General features: G+C 38.2%; 1 protein-coding gene across 7 annotated transcripts; it reads right to left on the minus strand.

Moving 5' to 3' along the window:
- Positions 1–58: 58 nt before the first annotated feature.
- cert1 (ceramide transporter 1) lies at positions 59–21480 on the minus strand. Of its 7 annotated transcripts, none has more exons than XM_024275473.2 (18): positions 20818–21480; positions 20421–20555; positions 18350–18466; positions 10804–10911; positions 10533–10671; positions 9849–9932; positions 9554–9711; positions 7430–7522; positions 7189–7275; positions 7009–7101; positions 6780–6857; positions 3863–3958; positions 3607–3739; positions 3448–3518; positions 3210–3338; positions 1970–2099; positions 1438–1575; positions 59–1360 (listed from the first exon to the last, which is right to left on the minus strand). In XM_024275473.2, exons 1-17 carry the CDS (start codon positions 20905–20907, stop codon positions 1448–1450), a joined length of 1869 nt encoding a protein of 622 aa, XP_024131241.1. In that variant the 5' UTR covers positions 20908–21480; the 3' UTR covers positions 59–1360; positions 1438–1447. The 7 variants fall into 7 exon arrangements, with proteins under 7 accessions (XP_024131241.1, XP_024131240.1, XP_024131243.1 ...); XM_024275472.2 differs by having other exon boundaries at positions 59–1344; positions 1430–1575; XM_024275475.2 differs by having other exon boundaries at positions 59–1344; positions 1430–1575; positions 9554–9687; positions 9861–9932; positions 20818–21479.
- Positions 21481–21605: the final 125 nt, after the last annotated feature.

Genomic DNA, 21605 nt, shown 5'->3' on the forward strand with positions numbered 1-21605 from the left:
AAATAAAGTTCTAAAAGTTCTCCTTTTTGTGTTCTCATTGATGAGACAGTGAACGAACTTCTGTTGTGTAACAATTTTAATTTACAGAACATTGTCAAATTGCATTAAATTTAGTGCAAATAATAACACTTCTTGATGTACAACTTATACAGCTTAGAAATATACAAAACATGAGGTTCACTGACAAAATACGATTTAAAAACACAAACTGCATTCTTTAGCTGACAAAAACAAAAAACACAAAATGCAAACCAATGACCTCTTGGACTGAAAGTGTGAAGCAGAATTTGGTTCTGATGGTACTAAATACAGTCTCAGATGATGTGAAATGTCGACTTAAGCCCCGCCCCCCTCTGGCTTCAGTTCAGTGCTGATAAATGCACATCTGGTAGAGAAAACCAGGACTTTTAAAAAGGTGCATCCTGGCGTCTAAGGCATTCTGGGGGTTTTTAATCAGCCGAACGGCAGGAGGCCACTGCATTGTAGTGCTGCGAGTGAAATGTAAATTCTATGACGATTACATTCTTTACTTACAAAAACAAGACAAAAAAATTGTTTTTTGCCACATGTGGGCTGAAAAAGAGAAAAAAAAAACAAATCAAAAATTGTGGTTGTCTAGTGTATCTACTCATCTCTCAGAAGGATCTTCATTCCAGACACTATGGCTGATCAGTTACAAATATCAGTCTAATCGATAAAGACAGACAGCTGCAGGTTAACATCAGTGTAGAAAAGGGTTAACCTGCTGGTTCTCCTCGTTTCCTCCAGCCCAGTGCTGTCATCAAGTTCAACAGTCATTTCACATTTCTCACAACAGTGGAGTCAATTTTCTCTGTACAATACATGGTGTCCGTGGTGCTCTCTGAAAGCTACATCAGCACGAGAAGGAATTCCAAAGCTCTGACTTCCGTCTAAGAGGGAAGCGTAAACACAAGAGGAGACGGAGACGAGGAAGTTCCACATCTCGTTAGGGTTGTTGCTGGAAAGATCTACTGTTCTCCATTGTGGTGGTTTAGCAGCAGCAAAACAAGTAGCTGTAATACTAGTGATTAAAGCAAACCTCTGAAACATCAAGAATCTTACGAATATCAGAAATGTACAAATGGGAAAAAAGCTAATGATTTTTAAAAACCGCTTTGGGAACTTTTGAAATGACATGAAAAGGGATTTTCTTGGCTTCTGATGGCGTCGGGCCATTCCAACTACTAATGCAATAAAGCTACAGTCTCGTGGTTCTGCAGCTCTGGAGCATGGAGGTCTACATGTAAGAGAGCATATTTCTACACCAGAGGTGAGTGATAGTCCTCCAGAGCCTCTTCTGGATCATCCCAGCAGTGGAAAAGCCTGAAACAAAAAAGAGCTTCAGAGACAGAAGACAAGATGAGAATATTGAATGTTCTGAGTGTATAAGAGTGGGTGTTTTGAGTACCTGGCTACCTGACGGTGTTCAGAAAAGGATGGGCTTCCCGGCGGTTTTCTCCTGAACGTAGGTGGTGAAGCGTTTGAGAAACTTGGGGTACTCTCTCTTGGCCACGGCTCTGAGGACGGAGGCCGGAGCCCAGCCTCCAGGGTTTACTGCACAGGAGATCATTATCAGATGGATTTCATTACCCTTAAACATTAGCTACAAACTACAGAGCAAAATGAGTTCAGAGTTAGCACAGGCGCTAATTCCCAGTGGCGCTGTTGTGTCATCGTCTCCAGAGAGCTTACATCAAAGGCACAGCATAATCAGCGTTCTTTGAGCAACTCCCTGCTCTGTAAAGAGTACGGATGACGCTTTCAAGTCCTGAATGTAATTCCATTTAAAATGCTGACCTAAATGTAAACGCTTTAAGATGAAAGTAAACAGAGGTTTTGGGTGTTGGTTGTTTGCAGGCAGATCTTAGTGAGGCTGATGAAGACTTGTGGGCTTTTTTGTTCCTGCCGGATGCTTATCCTGTCTGGAGAGGAGGAGAGAAGCACTTACCATTGGCAACATAAGTGATTTTACAGAGGATGTTGTCCCTGCTGATCTCTCTATCGCCCTCTGGTGGGCTGACCAGTGTTTGGCAGATCATGGCGACGTTGATTTTGGCACGAACACAGCGGTTTGTGGGCTGGAAAAACATATTAAAAAAAAACAAAAAACATCATCATCAAAGAACAAACTACAACAGATGTGTTTATTCTTGTTTTAGACAAACGACAAATGTCTCCAAAATGAATAAATAAATACAAACTCACTCCAGCAGATATGCTTGTTTTACTTTTGTCTATAAAAATATTCAGTAAGCAAAATTATATAAACATTTATGTTTTACTCCTCAAAGAAATCAGTTTTTAACTATTAAATATGCCATAACTGAAATAATTTAATAAAACTGCACAGATTTAGATTCCTCTATTTTCCATTGCTGACTGTGAGCTGCACAAAGATTTTTTTTTAAACCCTAAGAAAATCAATCGTTTTTCTTAAATTGAAAAAGATGAATACTGTCTGGTAGAGAATGTTCAAAGGGTCTTATTTTATGAAGCAGTTCTCTAGATTTGATTACAATATTTGTAAATGTTCTAATTTTAAAGTCCAATATAAAATAAAAATGAATGAACCCAAATCCACTGGTTTTGTTTTACATTTATTACACTGACAGGATTGACTTTTTCTGGTCGGGTGTGGGAGGAGCTTGGCTGAGTTCACGTCACGACTGAGTGGATCGTGCTCATGCAAATTTCAAGGCAGGGAAAAACGTTCAGAGAAGTTCCCAGAATTGTTACAACCATGAGCTTGCACTATTATTAGGCCACTGGAACAACAGCTGAGCACCCAGAACTCAACCGGTTGTTCATTCTGCTTCCAACTTTCCAATGATTTCTGCTGTCTTTTCATTAGGAATGAGTGTGTTTGATTATTGGCTAAAGGCTTTTAAGTTAAAACGCATTTTGAGAAAGAATTATTTGCAACGTGTGACCAAACCCACACATGGAGTCGTAATAACAACCTGAGATGCTGCTTTTTCCCAATCTAGGACACAGAGAGCTGTTATTAGATCCCTTCACTGTATTGTGTTTTTCTGAGCTTTGTTATAAGTTCATGCCTAGCATTTCTTTCTTTTCTATCCACAAAGAACTTGGAAAAACATCCTCAATGTTCCCTTCAGAACATGAACTTTTCAGGTAATTTAGTAAATGAGACGAGGTTTTCTTTAAGACTGGACGGTCAGACGTACAAGAGCCTTGTCGTGTTCCACAGAGAAGTTGCAGACCAGCCACGTGTCGGGATCGTTTTCATTTGTCGCGTGAACCTTCCTGATGGCCGACAGGTAGAGGACGTCCCTCTGAGAGGCCGGCCATACTCTCTGAAAGACAGTCAGACAGCAGTTGGGGCTTGCAGCGAAACAGGCGTTCACTGATAAAATATTTGACAAATGTCAGGAGAAATCTGGAGAGACAATGGAGTGTGTCTACCTTGTGTGTCTGGTAAACAATGATGGCATTATCGGAGAGTGTTTCCACAACGTTGAAGTTCTCGATGGTGGCTGAGGGACAGAGGAGATCCGTTCAGAACAGGTCGTGACATTGACGTAAAACCAGTCAGACAACAGCGGAAGGATAGTGCAAACCTACATTCCCAGTCCATTCGGAAATCTGTGTCCCAGAAGTAGTGACAGACCTCGTGGCCCGTCACCCCTTTGACAGCATGAGTAGCTTTGAGGGGGTCCAGAACGATCCCGTTTTCTTCCACTTCCCTTCTGTAAACCTATGAAAAAAAACACTTTTTTTTTCTCCGCTGTGTTGCCATGACTTTCTTTCCATCTCCTCACTTCCAATGAACCAATGTGCTCACAGCGATGTTTGGAAACACTTTTGTTTCTATGCTCACCTTCATATCCCCTTCTTCTATTACCAGCTGCCAGTTGGCATCACCACCCACGTCCTGAAGAGAGTAAGTCATATGATTCTGCACCATCTCCTCCACCTGAAAGACATGCATATCAACTTGATTCATGTGAGACCGTCCTCCAGTTCCCTGGCTCAGGGCAAAAAGCAGCACACTATATTTAGAGTCTTGATCTTCCATCGTACCAAACACAAGGATTTTACAGAAACTGAATTGAGTAAATATTTCTGTTTCAGAATCTGAAGCAGCAACCAAGCAAATTAAATAAGCTGATCTTGTTTAGAATGATTACTCTCGACCTCAAAAGTCAGTAAAACATTCTGTGTTCTCAGTCTGACTAAATGTGAGCTCATGCTGTGAAAAAAGAGGAATGATGTGAAGAAAAGAAGCTGTGAAAATGGAGATGTTTCACTCAAAACCAGGCATGCAGCATCACAAAGTCTCCAGCAGTCATGGGAAAGAAAACCACCTTAAAGTGTTAGTAATGGCCTGGGACAAAGCTAAAATAAGTATCCAGATATATTCCATATGTTCTAATGTATCAAAAATAACAAATAATTACCGTTGACAAATGCAGGTTTTTGTCAAATTTGACCAAATCAACGACAAATCACACTCGCATTTCGTCCTGCTTCAGAAACGGCTCGATTTGGGTCACGTGACGCGTTGACGTCATGTGAGTGAGACAGCGCCAGCAGCAGAATGCAGGCGGACCCAGGGTGTCTGCAGATACATGTATGTGTGTGCGCTGCGGCAAAGTTGAATTCTATAAACATCGGTGTTATGGTCCGACGGAGTATTAGGGCCACCAAAAAAAAAAAAAATAAAATTATGATTTTTAAAGTCATAAATTTACGAGATTTACAATCGAAATGAGCCTATTGTGAATGAACACTGTGAGCAGAACCAGACCGACTAAACTGTGAAAAGCTTCTGATTTCAACAGGTAAACTGAATGTTTAAAACATTGCACATGTTTGGAAGTTTCTTTGTTTGATTTCCAGTTTATTAATCATTGATGGTGGCTTGCGGGATCTCTGCAGATCCGTTGATGAAACCATCGACACTCGCAGCTGTCCACAGTTATTTCTTCCTCCGTGGAAGATCAGATCTCATTCATTTCTGTGTGATGCTTTCATCTGAAGAGGAATTGTTTGTTTTCGGAATTTTCAGTGTACTTAGCTAACGTGACAGACTGTTGTCATCCCCTGTTGTTGTTGTGTGTTGAAACGGGACGATTCACGTGGAGAACGGAGAACTGTTTACATTCTCCTTTTTTTCTGCGCATGTCAGAGACATGCAGTAAGGTGATGAAAGAGCTTCTGGGAATGTGAATAAAGTGATTAAATAAGAGAATAAATAAATAATAATAATAAAGTGGCGGACGGTCCTGCAAACATGTCTCTGAGCTCTTTATTTTGCATATGAAACTCTGCATTTTCGACCCGGATAGTCAGCGTCATTAATGAGTTGATTTAGAGTCGCCAAAAGGTTCCGATCTGTAAATAAAGCTTCACGAGATGCTCCACGTCTTCCAGCTTCGAGCATGGCTCTGATAAACGGACAGCTTTCGTTTTCATCGGCATTCTCAGCGTCACTGTCAGTGTCATTGCCAAATAGTGAGCTCTTACTTTCCGCGCTGCCGGCTCAAATTGATAGGGCTTTACAGTCCTCAAACTACAAACACCCGGCGCCTCTGAATCAGTGTCACTTTCAGAACAAATGTTTCCGCGATCTGAGTCTGAAGACAGAATTGTGGACCTGGAAATATCGCCGCTATCGCTAGCTCCGACACGCAAAGCAGAAGCCATCTTGCTATGTTGACCCTTCTGACGTCACACGCACCACGTGACCAAAACGGAGCTTTTTACCCGGAAGAGACAGGTTTGCCAAATTTGGCCTCAAAAATGCAGTTTTATTTCAATATTTCTTGCTCAAAACACGCCAAAACATTTGGAAATGGTAAATATAAGGCGAAATACACTTAACACCGAAAATGACCTACAACCCCATTACTAACCCTTTAAACCTCAAAAACTTTACTCACAGAAACAAAGTTGAGGAAAAAGCTGACACACTCAAACTATATAAAAAGGCAGTGCTGTGACATTTTTTTTAAAGAAAGCCACATAAGTCAAAATGCAAAAGTAGTGTTAGAAAAACATGTTTTTTTCTTGATGTAAGTAAGATGTGATAATCAGCTACACTTGAAAAACAAAGTAAAGTGGACCATAAGAAAAAAACAAAGTGCTTTATCTCAGAGTCAACAAGCTTAAGTTAGCATGTAAAGAGATAAAGTTCATTAAATTCCCATTTAAAATGGGGAGAAAAAATAAAAGTCTTGGAAAGGCGTCTTTCTCTAGATTAAATCTTGTTTACTAAGCAACATCTTAAAGTAGCAAGTGGTTAGATTTAAAATGAACAACGTAGAGTATATTTTAAGTATGGTGGAGGAGGAGTGATCATTTGGGCTCTGCATTCCAGAAATTTCCCCTAAAGGAAATAAGTTCCAGAATTTTTACCAACCTGCATCATTTAAAAATGTCTGGGAAAAAAGGGGTTTTTTCACATTGCTTCTACACTTGTGTGGATTTTTGTTAAATAATTGAATCATTTCATTTTTAAATTTGCTGATGACCATGTGACTTTGATTTTCATGCTGTCATTTAAAAAAAGCCAGAAGCTGAACATGTGAACTCCTATTAAGTGTTGTTGGCTGTGAGAGGTGAAGCCTGCTCATGCCAGAAATCTTAGACCAAAAGTTTCAGAACTTGGTGTAGAAATGTCGTGTAGCATCGGTCAAAAAAACAAACAAACAAAAAAAAATGTTTTAATGAAGTAAGCAGTCGGTGGACACTGTCATGCTTTCTGTTCATGCTCTGACAAATACAGAAAGTACCTGAACGCTGAATCTGTGAATTTCATCCGACGCGCTGACTAACTCAACGGAGGACAGGGAAGAACAATAGCTATGGGGCTGAACAGCAGAGTTGGTTAAAAAAGAGGAAAAGGAGAGCAAGGACTCCCCCACCATGCACAAACACACACACTAGTACAGAAGACACAACATAAGGAAGATGTAGATTTTCAGTTCAAAAGAAAGACAGGATGAGAGAAAGGCTGCTTACCTTGTTGGCAAATCTATGTGTACCAATGACGGAAAAGGCATCACCAGGTGGAACTGGACTTAAGTAAGGTTTCCTGACCTTTTCAGAGTGGCACTGAGGGAAATGGGACACGAGTTTAGTAAAAGAAAGGAGACAGAAGAAGATCTCTAATGACAAATATTTGTCCATCTTTTCTCTTACTTGTTCCTCTATCTTGTCCTGTCGATCTAGTTCGGCTTCTACAGCATCATAAAATTCATCTTCGTTAATTAAACTGTTAGGTCCCTCCTGTAAAAAACAACAACAAGCAATTTTAGTGGTTTTTATTCTCCTATGAGAACACACCTAGCAGGATAAAGAGAGCGCATGTTGGTACAAAGTCAAGAAATCCTCTCGCTTCTGTGTGGCTTTGTAATCCTAAAATCTTATCACTTCATCGTGCCTCGTAGTCTGGGCCTCCATAGTGTGACTTCTTCTTTAGTTCATTCATAGCGGACTTGTAGGCATCCTCCACCCTCCTCCGTTTCTCCAGCTCCTGTCAACACATGAGGAATAATGCAGGGGGATCACTGGGACTGTTTTGGTAATCTACAGAAACACCTCACCACGCCTCTCAAAAAGATCAGATTACAGATGGTAATCTGTGATACAAATGACAGACATGTGGGTTTCTTGTATTTAGGGAAATCAACTTTTTGACACTCTAAAACAAGTATTATAATTGTAATTTTTAACAAGTTCCTACAACTAGTAACTTTTTGTAATTTATTTAAATAAAATCAATTATTATGTTAGAAGTTATAATAAATACATTGTTTTTGACTTTAAATGCAGCCTAAAGTTATGTTTTCTTGAAAACATTACAAAGCTAAAACATTTTAGCCCAAATCACATAAGTGGAAAAAAATGATTGAACTATGTGAATCAAAATCTAACATGATGACAAAAACAGATTTAATTTCAGATTAGATCTCGTGCACAACAGAATAGAAGACAAAGGAGATTATGTTAATCCACAAATGAAGTAGTTTTTTCCCAATGGATCAGAAAAAGTTTAAGTTTTCCTACTACTATTTTTTAGGGAATCTGAAGAAATATTGGAGTGGAAAGAGCAAGAGAACGGTTTTTATTTGGATAAAAACTCTTCTGCTTAGGGAAAGCATCAACTTTTATCGACTTTAACACCATTACTCCAAGAAAAAGTCATGCAACAAAATAAATCTGTTGCACTGAGATCATTTTTTTAAAATAATGATTATAAAGAGGTTGTGAGCAAAATAATCAAAATAATCAAAAAACAGTCTGTATGTTACGGATTAAGAACTGGGACTTCCACCAAAATGTTCTAACCATACATACATATGCTTATATGTCCATCAGGAAAAGAAAAGAAAAAGAATACAATGAAGAAATATGAAAAACCACAAACATTTCAAATGAGCCACAGATGGAGAGAGCTAAATAACTGCATAGCTACCAATCCCATTTTTATAACCTGGGGGAAAACTAAAAACCAACAAAATGCCTGAATACTTTGTACACACAGTACAACAAAGTCTTCTGTGCTCCTACAATACATTTTAAATACCACCTGAGTTGGAGAAATGTATGTATGTATAAGATTAAGAGTGACTGACGAAAGACGACTCTTCACTTCTGTTCTGACATGAAAGTGAAGGAATTGTATTTTTGATTTCTACTCTAAGATGACATTCAGCTGCATTAGAGAGGCTGATAAAAGGCGGCAACAGAGGTCAAAAGTACATTGTAGCATAAAATAACGCTTTCAATAAACAACTAAACAAAGAGAAAATATATGCTAGGAGACTCAAACGACAGTGAAGGCAAACAACCATCCTGTGTGACCTACTATGAAGAGAAGGCTGCAGGTCTGTAAAGGTATCCATCTTTGCGTCTGCTGTTTGAGCAGGTCAGCTCTCCACCCTATAGAAGGCTTCCACAAATTGCACCATTTAGCCCGAGCAGTCATTTTCTTAAGCTCTCTCTGTAAAAGCCTGACGTGTGGCGCTCCTTTGAGAAGTTTTTTTTTTTTATATTTCCTTTTTTTTCTTTCTATTTTCTTGCTCCACAGCTACAGTTTGCTCTTGAAAGACAAACGCGGCAACATTGATTCTAGTTTCAGTCAAGCAGTCTGACTGAAAACACTTCCCGGCGTTTAGCAGTTTTTAGGATTGGGTGACACGCCTTTACACACAGGAAGCAAAAAAAAAAAAAACTGGTTTGACAACATCCACTAAGCAAAGCATGAAGGGTTTTAAAGGCACAGGCATCTTTCTTTACATCAGTTGTAATCATAAAGCAGATTGTTGGATTTAAAATTAACCAATTAGTATTAAAGTTTTTGTGTAAATTAAATTATAGGTTAATTTCATCTATTTTTGGTCATCCCAATTACTTTTTTTTTAAATAAAATTAAACAATAATAACATTTAATGTATACTATTATCAAATTTTAAAAACCTCCATTTATTATTTAAATTATATTTAAGTGACTTGATACCCACAAAGCAAATGGATTAATATGAACATTTCCATAGCACAGTACCCTGTCCAGCCTCTTCTGCCAGCTGTCTTCACGTTTGACCATCAGCTCAATGCAGTGGGACAAAGTGGAGAGGATGCCTGCTGTGGTGGCCTTGAAGGTGATGGCTTCCCCCTTAAAGTCAATCCCATTGATGCCTTTGGGATTAGCAGAGGAAAACACTGACAAACACACGGGAACAAAGGAAAATGGCTGAATATAGATGCAGCTTTGTGAGTCTATGTATAGATCATTGATGCATTTACACACAAAGTTTTATCTAATAATGATCACATTTCATGTAAACAGTAAAACATACCGGTGGACTCACATTTCTCTTTGCTGCCATTGTTGTTTTCTCCGTCGGGTCTTGTAGGGGTGAGAAATTCATCTTCATCCTCTTCTGTTACAAAAGAGTATATTTAAAACTAATAGTTTGGATGGGATAATATAAACAACTATTAATGAATTCATATGTTGTTGAGGAAAATCCTATTAGCATATTTTTTCAGGTTTATTGCAATGTTTGATTTTCAAAAATCAATGCAGATAAACAATTAAAACTTTACTGATTTATTAAAGTCCTCAGACAACATTTTTTAAAGTCAAGGCTTTCCCTACAAATGAATGTTGTAGAACATTCTGCATAAACTAGCAGAGTGTGACTACTTGGTGAAAGAAGCTGAGACTGAAACTGCATGCATACTCTCGATCTGTCATGAATTTAAAAGATCTTAGTCATTTATCAGGTCATGACGTGTTAAGTTATTATATTTGAAGTGTTTGGACAAAGTGTTCTGGGCTTTCACTCACAGAAGATGGTAAATAGGTGAGTAAAACAGAAACACTTACAGTCCAAAAGAAATTATTTCTTTTCAATTGCTTACTAAATATTATCTTTTATCCTTTTTGAACTCTGCTCCAACAAACAAGATCTTTTCTATTGATTTCCAAAACTACAAACACATTTTTTTTTACAGTAATACACACATAAACAGATTACCTCCGTCTCTCTGAAATTCATCTTTGGAAACCACATCAGCACAGGAGTCAAAATACTTCTGAAGGGTGTCCACCTGTCTGCACAGAATGTCCCGGAAGGTTTCCATTTCTGCCAGCTTCTCACGCAACCTGTACCCCTTCTGAGCGGAGACAAAGACAGAAGCAAAATGAATTCATCAAGTTTCATCTACACTCATGGAGGATTCAGCTCCAACAATTAAAAAACAAAGAGCTTGATTTTGGCAGCTCAGTCAGCGGAGAGCATGTTTTACCTTGAAAGAGGATGTGGATGTGGAGGACAAGGCACTCGCTGCTGAGGTGAGGGACAACATGGAACCATGACGCCTCAGGCTTGATTCTGAACCATATCCAGACTCGGCCTGAAAATTCAATTCAAGAAACAAACAAACAAAAAAGTGAAACAGAAGAAACAACAATTTGAAAACAGTAAATCAGTATTCCGCAACCAGCAACTTTCCCACTTTGAATTGACCCTTTTATGCACCCATAGTTTTTAAATGATTACAAATAGAGAATTTTTCTATGTAGATAACCATAAAACCAACCAGCTACCAGGTTTTAGTTTATTCTCCACAAATAAAACATTTAAACACATTTTTTCTGTCAGAGCAAAATAAACACTGATACTGGAAACTTGTCAGTGTGAATAAGGATGACGGAGACGTTTCTGTCATCTCAGTGTAGGTAGGGAGGGTCAGTTTTGCATGCGCTGTTTTAAGTCGTGCTTATTCTTCTGTACTTGAAACCTTGCGTCTGTAAACAAAGAGAGCTCCCTTGGAAATAAAACACAACACTGAACTGCTCATGCATGCAGATTCCATTAAAAGTTTGAAAATAAAGGCATAAAAAATATGCTTTAACATCAGATCTGATCATTTTCATTTTTTAGTACCACGTGTTTATTTGGTCGCCTGAGTCTGATTGTTGTGCGTGCTGACGTGGAACAGTCCAAATGCAAATGAGCTTTTCAGAGCGTAGATTGTAATTAGATGTAAAAACTATAATGGTAACCATCGTATACCCACAATGGTCAATGGTTTTATTCCTCCTAAACTGACATCATTTTAAAAACTGTCTGCTTTTTGTTCTTCAGTAACCATAGAAACTTAAATGCATAAACAAAACATTTCATGAATCGACAAAACAGCAAAATGTGACCATTGCAAATAATCAAATTAATACCAATGCAGTTCTGAATGTTGAATATTAAAAACTGATCTTAGAAGACCAGAGCTGTTGTTTTAAATGACAAAATAACTAATTTTTCTCTATAGAATTTCATGAATTCTTCTGTTCTTCTATTTTAAAACCTGGATGGATCCAGAACAATCTGTAGCACCAGATCTGCAGTTCGCCACTGCAGATGGCGCCACAGATATTTAAATACTGATCATAAATGCCTACGCCACCATAGAAAAATGATACCCAAAATTTAGCAAAAACTATTTGCATTTACACTACTGATCCGCATTCACAACAAACCAAACCGCATTTAATGCCTCCACGATCCATCCTGACACTCATGCACTAAAATTGCAACTGAGCTAAATGAAGACACTTTAATAGCAATATGTGCTAAGCTTAGCAAAAAAAAAAGTTTAAATATTTGTTTTTGGTTGATTTCTTTCTTTGATTTTTTTTTATATAATTGTCATCACAATGTTATTATTATTATTATTTTTTTTTTACTTTTATAAAAAATGTGTTTACGTCCCTTAAATATGTGCCACAATTGTTAGTAACATTATTTTGGGAAGTGGAACAGAGCAAAGTATGTGGAAAAAAAATCTTCACCATGTCCATCAGCTTCTTCTGTGGTTGGTGGTGACGTTTAATTAAGCTTCTATTACCCACAGGTGATGCCAATTAGGTGCCTGATTGTCTGCACCTGTGCGCACGTGAGCAAGTGGTGAGTTAGGGTCTGTTCCAAGAATCTGTATGTCACACTTTACAGAAATCTGAATAGAGTCGGGTCAGGCCAGCATGGTGTGCCCACTGTAAAGTCCCAATCTGATAATATTTTGGTCCTTTAATTATGATAGTACAATTTGTAGCCAAAATAAAAAATAAATAAATAAATAAAAAATATAATTTCTAGGAGATAGTTTTTGGAGAGCGGCAGTAGCTCATTGGAAATTTCCTTCTGATTTGTATTGGCTGTACTGTTGCCATGGAAAAACCTCGTGCCCCTTCCTGTCACCTGTAACAAAGATCTCTCCGTTCACATGCTCTACTGCTAGTTTATAGCCTCTCAAACCCTCAACCTAGCATTACTAGTGCAACAGAAATGCCAAGCACTATTGAAAATATTCAGCTGTACAATTCTGAGTCAGATGCCAGCTCAGGCAATGAAAATGAAGACATATATGGATCTATGTGTGTGCAAGTGGATGCATCAGAAGATTCCCATTGTAGCTCCTATGTCACTGCTGCAAGCTTTTTCCAACAGTATTTTTTCGTCTCCTCTTAATTCACAACAATTTGAATAAAGATATACTCAAAAAGCTATTTATGCTTAAATTCCTTGACTATGTCCTCTATACCAGGAAAATGCTACAAGAACATGTTAAAAATGTCATTTTCATTGTACGTCCTAGTGCCACTTCCAACTGAAAGACAAGCTCCATAAAATTTGGGCAGCACTTTGAATGTGTTGCATAAAATATTCACCAAAAAGTCTTACTTTCAATGCCTTGTTTATAATTCTGATATCTTGCAGTGGTGCTACACGTTCTTATGAGAATGTCTTTAATAAATATATAATAAAACTTAAATTCTAGAAAGACCAGCTTTGTTTAAATGTGGAGAGACGGGATGGGAGTGTTAAAAAAAAATCCCTGAGGCTGGACGTGTTCAAACAAGGGTTCATGATGCAAATGATAACTTTGAATGGTTTGTGTGCTACAGACTTGAAAGGAAAGCTAAATAAAATGCTGCTTCCGCAGTCGTTCACATTCATCAAGAATGTTTTTTTTAAATCACTTGATATATATGTTGATCCTTATAATCCAGTTGAAACTAGAGCATGTAGCAAATTAAAAAAGAAAGAAATCCTAAACTGTAACCTCATCTCGCACTATTCATTATCAACAAAAAATGTTACAAGTTTGATATAATAGAGCAGCTTTGAATACAATTGGCTAACCCAAAAAGAGAACTTATACAGGGCATTGACAAACAGAAAAAAAATGTGTCAATGTTTTATTTATGCAAATTCACAGTTGTAAATGTATCTCCTTTGGACAAAAAGCATTTAAAGAAGCTGAAGACAATTGCTTTTGTAAAAATAATTTGGTAAATGCTTGTGGCATAATAGCAGTCCATGCAAAGCAGATATTAAAATTAACTACAGTCTACGTGTCTTGCTGAGAAATAATTAGAAGTTTCTAAATAAACTGCTTCTTCAAAAATTACAAGTACCTGTAAAGGCAAACAGTTCTTAGCTAGTCCATTGGTGGTATTTATGTTAACATTTACATTCAGATAAAAACATGCATTTTGCTATTAAAAAAATCTGAGAGGAGAAAGTATTAAATGTATCGGGTCAAAGGGATAGACAGCATGCCAACACGCTAATTATAAGCCCACCATTCGGCCATTCCAACAGCCAAAGCAGAGCAGGGCGCAGCTGCGGTCCCGGCCGTTTGCTGGCCCTAACATGGCCAAGCACTCCCACACTACTTTGATTTGACAGCGTAGAAGCTTTTATCCACTTTTCTCCCCTTCCTTGGACACACATCACTATGGAACACAAAGAAAGACGTGGAGTTGAAGAAGTGACGCCAGACAGCCTTAGCTTTGCCCGTGACATGAGATGAAACGACGACACAAAAAGTAGTCCTCACAGCGAACGGAGGAGAGACAGATTGGTTCACGAAGCAGAAGAGATGGAGGGACTCAAAGGGCGAGAGCTGGAAAGTGCTGAACAAAGCAGAATCTGCTCACTACCCAGCTGTGAAGGAAAAGCTTCAAACTACAAACCCGCATGCACTCCAGTTCCATTACAAACCAAGAAATCACACACCCCGATACGTGAAAGCCTTTCATCGCGTCCACCTTTTCGTCCAGCGTCCATCACTGAGCAAGCATTCATGAGTGTGTGTGTGCTGGCCTGAAGGAGCATGAGAGAGGCAGAGACGATGGGCGCATGCATGCATGCATTAGAGACGAATGCTGTCTAGAGATGTAATAAACCAATGAAGGCTAAAAAAAAGAGGTGGGCGAGTGAAGCAGCAACTGTATATTATGACACAGCAAAAGAGAGGGAGACAGAAATGAAGAGTGGGAAGACGGGAGCAGCGTTTGTCTGCATCCCACACGTTGGCTTTATCGACTCCACTCTCCTTTTATCATTTTTTGATGATCGGATGGTATCCATATCATTTGATTCAACAGAAATAGTAAAGAAAAAAAATGTCATCATGAATGCACAGTTTTCAAATTCCCCCTAAATATTATGCTGCAAATCTGTCTAAATCGAATATGAATTTTAATTGTTTGAAAACAGACCTCTCAAAAATCTTTGTTGAGAGCTGCACTTCATGGCTCTCCACCTAACCAGAGCTGTTTTCACCACCCACACATTAAAACAAATGGACTTTTAGAGGGACAATAGCTCCTCAGTCAACTAATGGTGGAACATGATTATGGAAACAACAGCCAAACACCTCTGACACATGATAATCAACACGTAAGGGGGAACATGGCCCCGGCAGGGCTTAAGTAATGCATGGCTGTGTAAAGCTGCAACAAATAATTCACTCTCCAAACATCATAAGGCTTTGTAATGACCATAATTTAGGGAGCATAATGTAATAGATTGCTTTATTTTGACATAAGAAAGTTAGAGTGACACTAAACTTGTTGACCATAAACATTATTTTAATATTTTTAACTAAAGTTATGCAGACCATACTTTGTTTTCCTATTAGAAACCACTATAACTATGCTTACCTTTGAATTTAAAGTAAGGGATAATGCCTGATAAAGTGTGATACACCTATGGCCAGGCCCGGTGATTAGCACACCTGATTCTGATCATTTGGATGGGTGAGCGAATACTTTTGGTAATATTGTGTATAAAATGTACTTTTCTTTTTCAGAAAGTGAAATTAAAGACTGCTATTACAAGTCTATCAAATGCTGCTAATGCCTGTATGCCTTTCAGGAATGTATAGATTTAAATATAAAAACAAAAAATGCTAAAAATGAAAAAAAAAAATGTTTTATATAATATTGGTTACTAAAAAACTAACCTCTTCCTCCTTTTTTTAAAGAGGTAAAAAAGTGAATCTAGCTGCATTACATATACCCCCATCCCCACCATTTCTGGTGAAATGAGAACCAATTAAATTAGTGACAAATATGTGAGATGCAAGTCCTTCTTTGTCCATTTGGGAGCAGCACAAACACACAACTTGCTGCTGCTGCTGCATGAACTTTTTGACACAACTAAAAGGTCAGAGTACATGCACGACTCTAAAACACAACTTCACTATTAGACCAAAGATCAGTGTTTGCTTACAGAAAAAAAAACAGTCCAAAACTTGCAGAACTGTCTGCATATTAAACATTCTTAGTTGTAACATGAAAATTAATTAATATATGTAAATAACCATAATAACAGAAATATTTATATCACTAATAAAATATTATTATACTATTGTAAGTCTTTGGAGACACTGAAACAAATGTGTCACAAGTTGTTTATAATAGTAATTTTAATATTTTACTGCATAATGGTTTCATAGTATAGAATAGAATATCTAAATAAAAATATAAACATATATATAGAATCTATATGAATCATTTACCACCGTTCTCTGTACCCTCCATTTATTACGAAACTTCTTTAGCCAATATGATGTGGTAACTCAGTTCAATTCCCCTGAAAGAAGTTCAAACCTTTGACTCAACACGGACACGTCACCTTCAGGATATGACCCGAGCTGACAGTTTGAGCTCCGTTTCCACATAGAAACATTCAGCTTTAGCTAAACTCAAAAACAGAAGTACAAAATGGGAACATGGAAGTGAACTACTCAAACAGCACATTCAGTTTTTTATAGTAATGTGTGTTATTTGAATCCATAACTTCATCAAATATAACCATTCCTGAAATACAAAAACAAATCAGAATTTTAAAGTCTGACATGTTGTTGATTGCTTTACATGGCAGGAGCTTGTTTGGACTAAAAAGGTGCAAAAATTTGCAAACACTGAAAATACAAGTTGCATAAAATAAAGCTGCAAAAAGTTCACAAAGAGCAAAATGAATCCACATGTTCTTAAAGTTAGATAGAAATAAATGCATTCCTGTTATAAAGCTTTAGCTGAAGCCAACTAGTAAATAGCTTGCAGTTCTGGGCTCCATACAATCATACATGTACAGCGTGTTAGCTAAGAATAAATCAGTGAGTACAAACTTCGACAGCAGGGATTTGCTAATCTCAGTGGTGTGCTGTGAAATTGATAGGGTTGTACATACATTTCTCTCATATTTGCTTTGTATGATTTTAATCTCTTTCTGCTCATTTGAGGTGGTGCTCAGCTGGTATCTGGAAGGTTGCAGTCATCCTAAGCTGAAGGCTGTCTGGAGGCTGATATATTACAGATACTGGAAGAGGCTGACGCCGACATATTGCGTTGAACTAAGACATTAATGATAATAGAACCAGTTTGAGGCTGTTTTTCCTTCCACACCTTTAGAGCAGCAAATGTAAATATAACTAAGACCTCCCCTGATGGGTTATAAAAATGGGAAGCCTGGACCAAGATCTTCAGAGCAGGTGGAGACTGGTTTGAACATTCTCTGTCTGTTCTGATTTAAGAACTGGCCCCTCTCTTGTCTTCCTTTCAGAGAAATGTTTCAGGTTGTTTAAACCTAACAGAAATGTATTTTTAAAAAATGAAGCAGATGATGATCTTCAACTCTCTGCTCACACACTGATGCAAATTATCAGTCAACTGCTGCTCCTGTAGTTTTATGCATTCCATGCGTTATCAGAAATATAATCTTTTAAGCCTCAAGTCAGAAATGAATGCTTGCTAGTTAATCATTACCACCCTTATGGATTATTAATCCCTAAATTGCAATGTGTGAGTAGATCAAGAAAGTACTGTAAAATAATTAAAATCTAATCTACTAAAGCAGGTTGAGGTACGTGGCTGAATCATGGACTCTGTGACTGTCAAGCATTAAAAATCTACAAAAGAAAAAGTGATTTAACCCCTTGGTACTCTATTGTATGAAAATATTTCCTGGTCATTTATTAATCACATGTACAGCAACAATTAAGTTTGAAATGTTTTGCTTTAACACAAGTTCCACTCAAAAGAAGGCAGCAGCTCGCTATCATATGAGAGAGGGGATACCCCCACATCGTCAAACTCACTCCTCAGATTCCTCACATTCCCGGGGAGAAGAACTCCTTGTGTGTTTCTAACTCTTGTGTGTCCCGCCACACCCAGCTCACACAGCCAAAAAGCACACAGCTCTGCCGGGTCGAGAGAAACCCCTCTTGACTCCTAATTCACCCTGAATACGGCAAGAATGTGAGCAATGCACCGCAGCAATGCCTTTTAAATGTGTTGCAAAAAATAAATAAATCCCAAAAACTAGCATTTTAAAGTAAGACAAATCTTGAAACATAACAGCGAATGAATAGATCTTATTTTACTAAAGAATGAGGGATTCTAAAAGAAACTTTACAAAAATCATTCAAAGCAAAACCTGTATGACAACTAACACACGAGTAATAAACCGATTCTACAGAAAGAGAAAAGCGCAATACTCACCCTGTGCAGCTCTATGGACTCGATCCAGCGTTGTCTGTGTTCGGGATCCTCTGCTCTGAGGTACCAGACGCTGTCATTCACGCTGATGTCAAAACGACACTCGTCAAACTCGTGAGGCTGCACACACAGAAGAGGGCTCATGATTTTCCAAACAGGGCGTGAGGAATGTCAGGACGTACTTTTTGACTTCTTTATTTACATCCAAAATTAAAAAAATATTGAGGAACACCACCACAATCTTACACTGTAATAGTGAGTGATCAGGAATGACACACTCTAGGAAACACATGGAACCACTCAGCCGCCGAAATAAACAGATTGTTTTAATTGAAAACTGATGTCTCGTGTCTGCAGTTCAACTCTTTAACGATACAACAGAAATGTGCCAAAAAAAAAAAAAAAGCACAACAAAGAGTCGCTCCAGTTTGAGTCTGGGTCTTCTCAAGCTTTCCTCCTACTATTACTCCCCCACTCTTCATTGTACCCCACCCATCTCCAACCACCGACTGCTTCAGGCACAAAACACACGGGCAACAAAGAATTTGTTCGTTTCCTCCAAGACTGGAATCTGAGCGGCCAGAAAATAATGTGAAAGAAATAAGGGAATATCAAATCTCACTGCATTCCCTTCTTTCTCCCTTGTAGGAGCACCGAGAACACGGATGCTTTATCAACTGACATAACCTTATGTTTCCTTTATTGAATTTGCTGAATAACACTCGTGCTGCCTCATTTGCTTCGACAGACAACAAGAGACACACAATCCTAAAGATGAAGTCTAAACTTGTGCAACTTTATGCTCCACAGTTAAACACTTATTTTACACTTCAATTATCTTTTTTCCACGAATCATTTTAAAAGCAAACATCGCAAAGAGAAGCTTGTGTTATCCAGAAAATTCCCTTCAGTTTGAAGACATCACTGGAAAGAAACCAAAGGTAATAGCGAGTGCATCCAATCGTGACGTTGCTGCTTAGAGAACTCCATCGTCGATCTTACTGTACAGTACCAGACACGGACCATAAACCTCCGTCTTCACAATCAGGTTTACAACCCTCTCATTCTGAGTGGAAGCTTATCTTTTTCCCTTCGTAAGCACTGTTGCACAGCCGTGCTGCATTGGCTTCTTTTCTGCACGCAGGACTGAGGAATCCTGCTCGTAAGCACAGAGGATGTTATAAACTTTGCTGCGCAGATGTTTGTTTGGAAATGGATGGATGCGTGGCATCTCCATAGGATTTCCTTGCACTACATAAAACTACAAACAACTGCAAAATAATTTAAAAAAAAAAACCCAATGAGAACATTTGATTAGAAACCTTTTCCTGGAGCTTTTTTTAAGCCAAATTTCCCCAAAGTTGAGGTTAGGTTAGAGGACAGTCTAATGTGTGTCTGCAGCTCCGTGGTGTGTGTCACACTGATTTTAACTCGGAAAACAGGGTATAGCTTTCGTCTACATTCTTTAGCCCGGATACCGAAGTCTCCTGACAGCTAAATGACTTTAAATGTTTAGAAAAGCAGACCCAGAGAGAGGTGGCTCTGGAGGTTATGGGATTATTAAGCAGCATGTGTTGTAAAACTGTAAACCCTCAGTTAAACTGAAACAAAAACACAAAACACGTGCAGCTCGATTGCAATCACAATATAATGGCACTATTATTTAAAGAAAATAAATAAGTGCAGTAGATGAATTTAATTTTAGCTTTTAAATGGTTTTACTAAAATAATCTGGCTTCACAAAAGGTGCACTAACAGCAATAAAACCATTGGTTTCACTAATGTCTTTAGTGAAGTGTACCAGAAGGCGATGAATGATTAACCAAGGTGGGATTTAAACTTATCTCTCTTACTCAGAAAGAATGCAGGTCAAATGTGCAGAATGTAGCATTTTAGACAAACCAAGATCACCTCAGTTTTTAGTTAAAAAAACTAAAACTGCAAAAACATTTATTTTAGAACATAAATGAATGAAAGGTAAATTGAAAACTTGCTACAATTTTCAATTTTTTTAATATAAAAAAACCCAAAAGCTCTTTTAAACCGTTTGAATCGTCAAAGACTGAGTACTTACTGTGATGACAGCCTTGCTCAGGCACAGGGAGCCCCTGCAGCCATACTCTCGCTCATCCTCCGACTTGTAGTAACTCAAAGTATTGTTTTTCAACACAACCCAGCGGTCCTGCCATCCATGGATGTAGTTTGTCCACTGTCAAGCACACAACAGCAAGGTAAACATAACAGCTGGATATATTACAAACCATTCTTATTTGTTTAAATTAACCTTAAACTCAATTTTATTAAAGATAGATAGTTAAATTCCAGTTGAAACCCAATTAAGATTTAGGGTTATTAATATTTATGATCAGTATTGCCTAGATGACCTTTGAACTTGTAGATTATCCTATCTCCCTTATGATAGAAAATGTTGCAAACACTGAATATCAGCAATAATAATCATATTAACTCACTTTGCTTAACACGCCTCCGAACTCCAAGGGCTGTCCGGATTCCGGGTCGATATCCTCATCCGAACCTGACGATGAACTCTTTTCAGACATTGAATTCCAAAACTATCAAACAAATTCGAGAATGACTTTATCCGACTTGACGTTATGATCAAGCTAAAGGCTCCAGCAGCTGGGTTCGCTGACCACGGCTTCTTCAACTTCAGCTAAATTCGACGGCTAAATTATTTTCATTCGACATCAACTTGAGGTCCAAATTACCGATAGAATAACCCAAATGTCGTTTTACGAGGCTAGCTTGAAGGTTAACGGACTAATCTGGAGTTGACAGCGGTGCGTCTCTTGGTTTTGCGGGCTTTGTTTTGAATCTGACGTCGAATACCAACGAGCCTAGCTTACTTAGTTAGCTGTCAAACTACGCAACTAGCTAACATCAACTTTGACTGCCAACTTGCGACTTCTTAGCTATTTCGGCTGCCGTTGATAGTCTGCTAAAAAGGCCTTAGTGTTAACACTGCACTTCATTGCTATTCTGTTGAAATGAAAATAAAAAAGAAATGTAAAGGAAAAGCCAAAAGCGTGCAACGGAATCGCGTCCGAGCAGTGGTTCCGCAGTTCAGTTAGCAGTAGTGGACTGACTAGCCTGTGGGAGGAGCCACGGCCACGCTTTACTGTTTGGACCGCCTTCTGGAGAGACGTCAAGGTAAACATTGTGCAGACGGACCAGAAACGGAAAACGTGAGAAATTAAAAGCATTTTACAAAAGAGTCCTAAAACCCCCACAGTATCAA

The sequence above is a fragment of the Oryzias melastigma genome, linkage group LG9 (assembly GCF_002922805.2).
Source record: "Oryzias melastigma strain HK-1 linkage group LG9, ASM292280v2, whole genome shotgun sequence".
Classification (NCBI taxonomy): Eukaryota; Metazoa; Chordata; class Actinopteri; order Beloniformes; family Adrianichthyidae; genus Oryzias; species Oryzias melastigma.

Bases quoted from the DNA above. Each gene is read 5' to 3' on its own strand.
- cert1 (XM_024275473.2), bottom strand. From the start codon at position 20,907: ATGTCTGAAAAGAGTTCATCGTCAGGTTCGGATGAGGATATCGACCCG. The intron at 10,672-10,803 runs GTAAAACATGCT...GTCTCCGCTCAG, and splicing joins CATCCACATCCTCTTTCAAG to AAGGGGTACAGGTTGCGTGA. The intron at 6,858-7,008 runs GTAAGCAGCCTT...TCTGCTGTTCAG, and splicing joins CACATAGATTTGCCAACAAG to CCCCATAGCTATTGTTCTTC.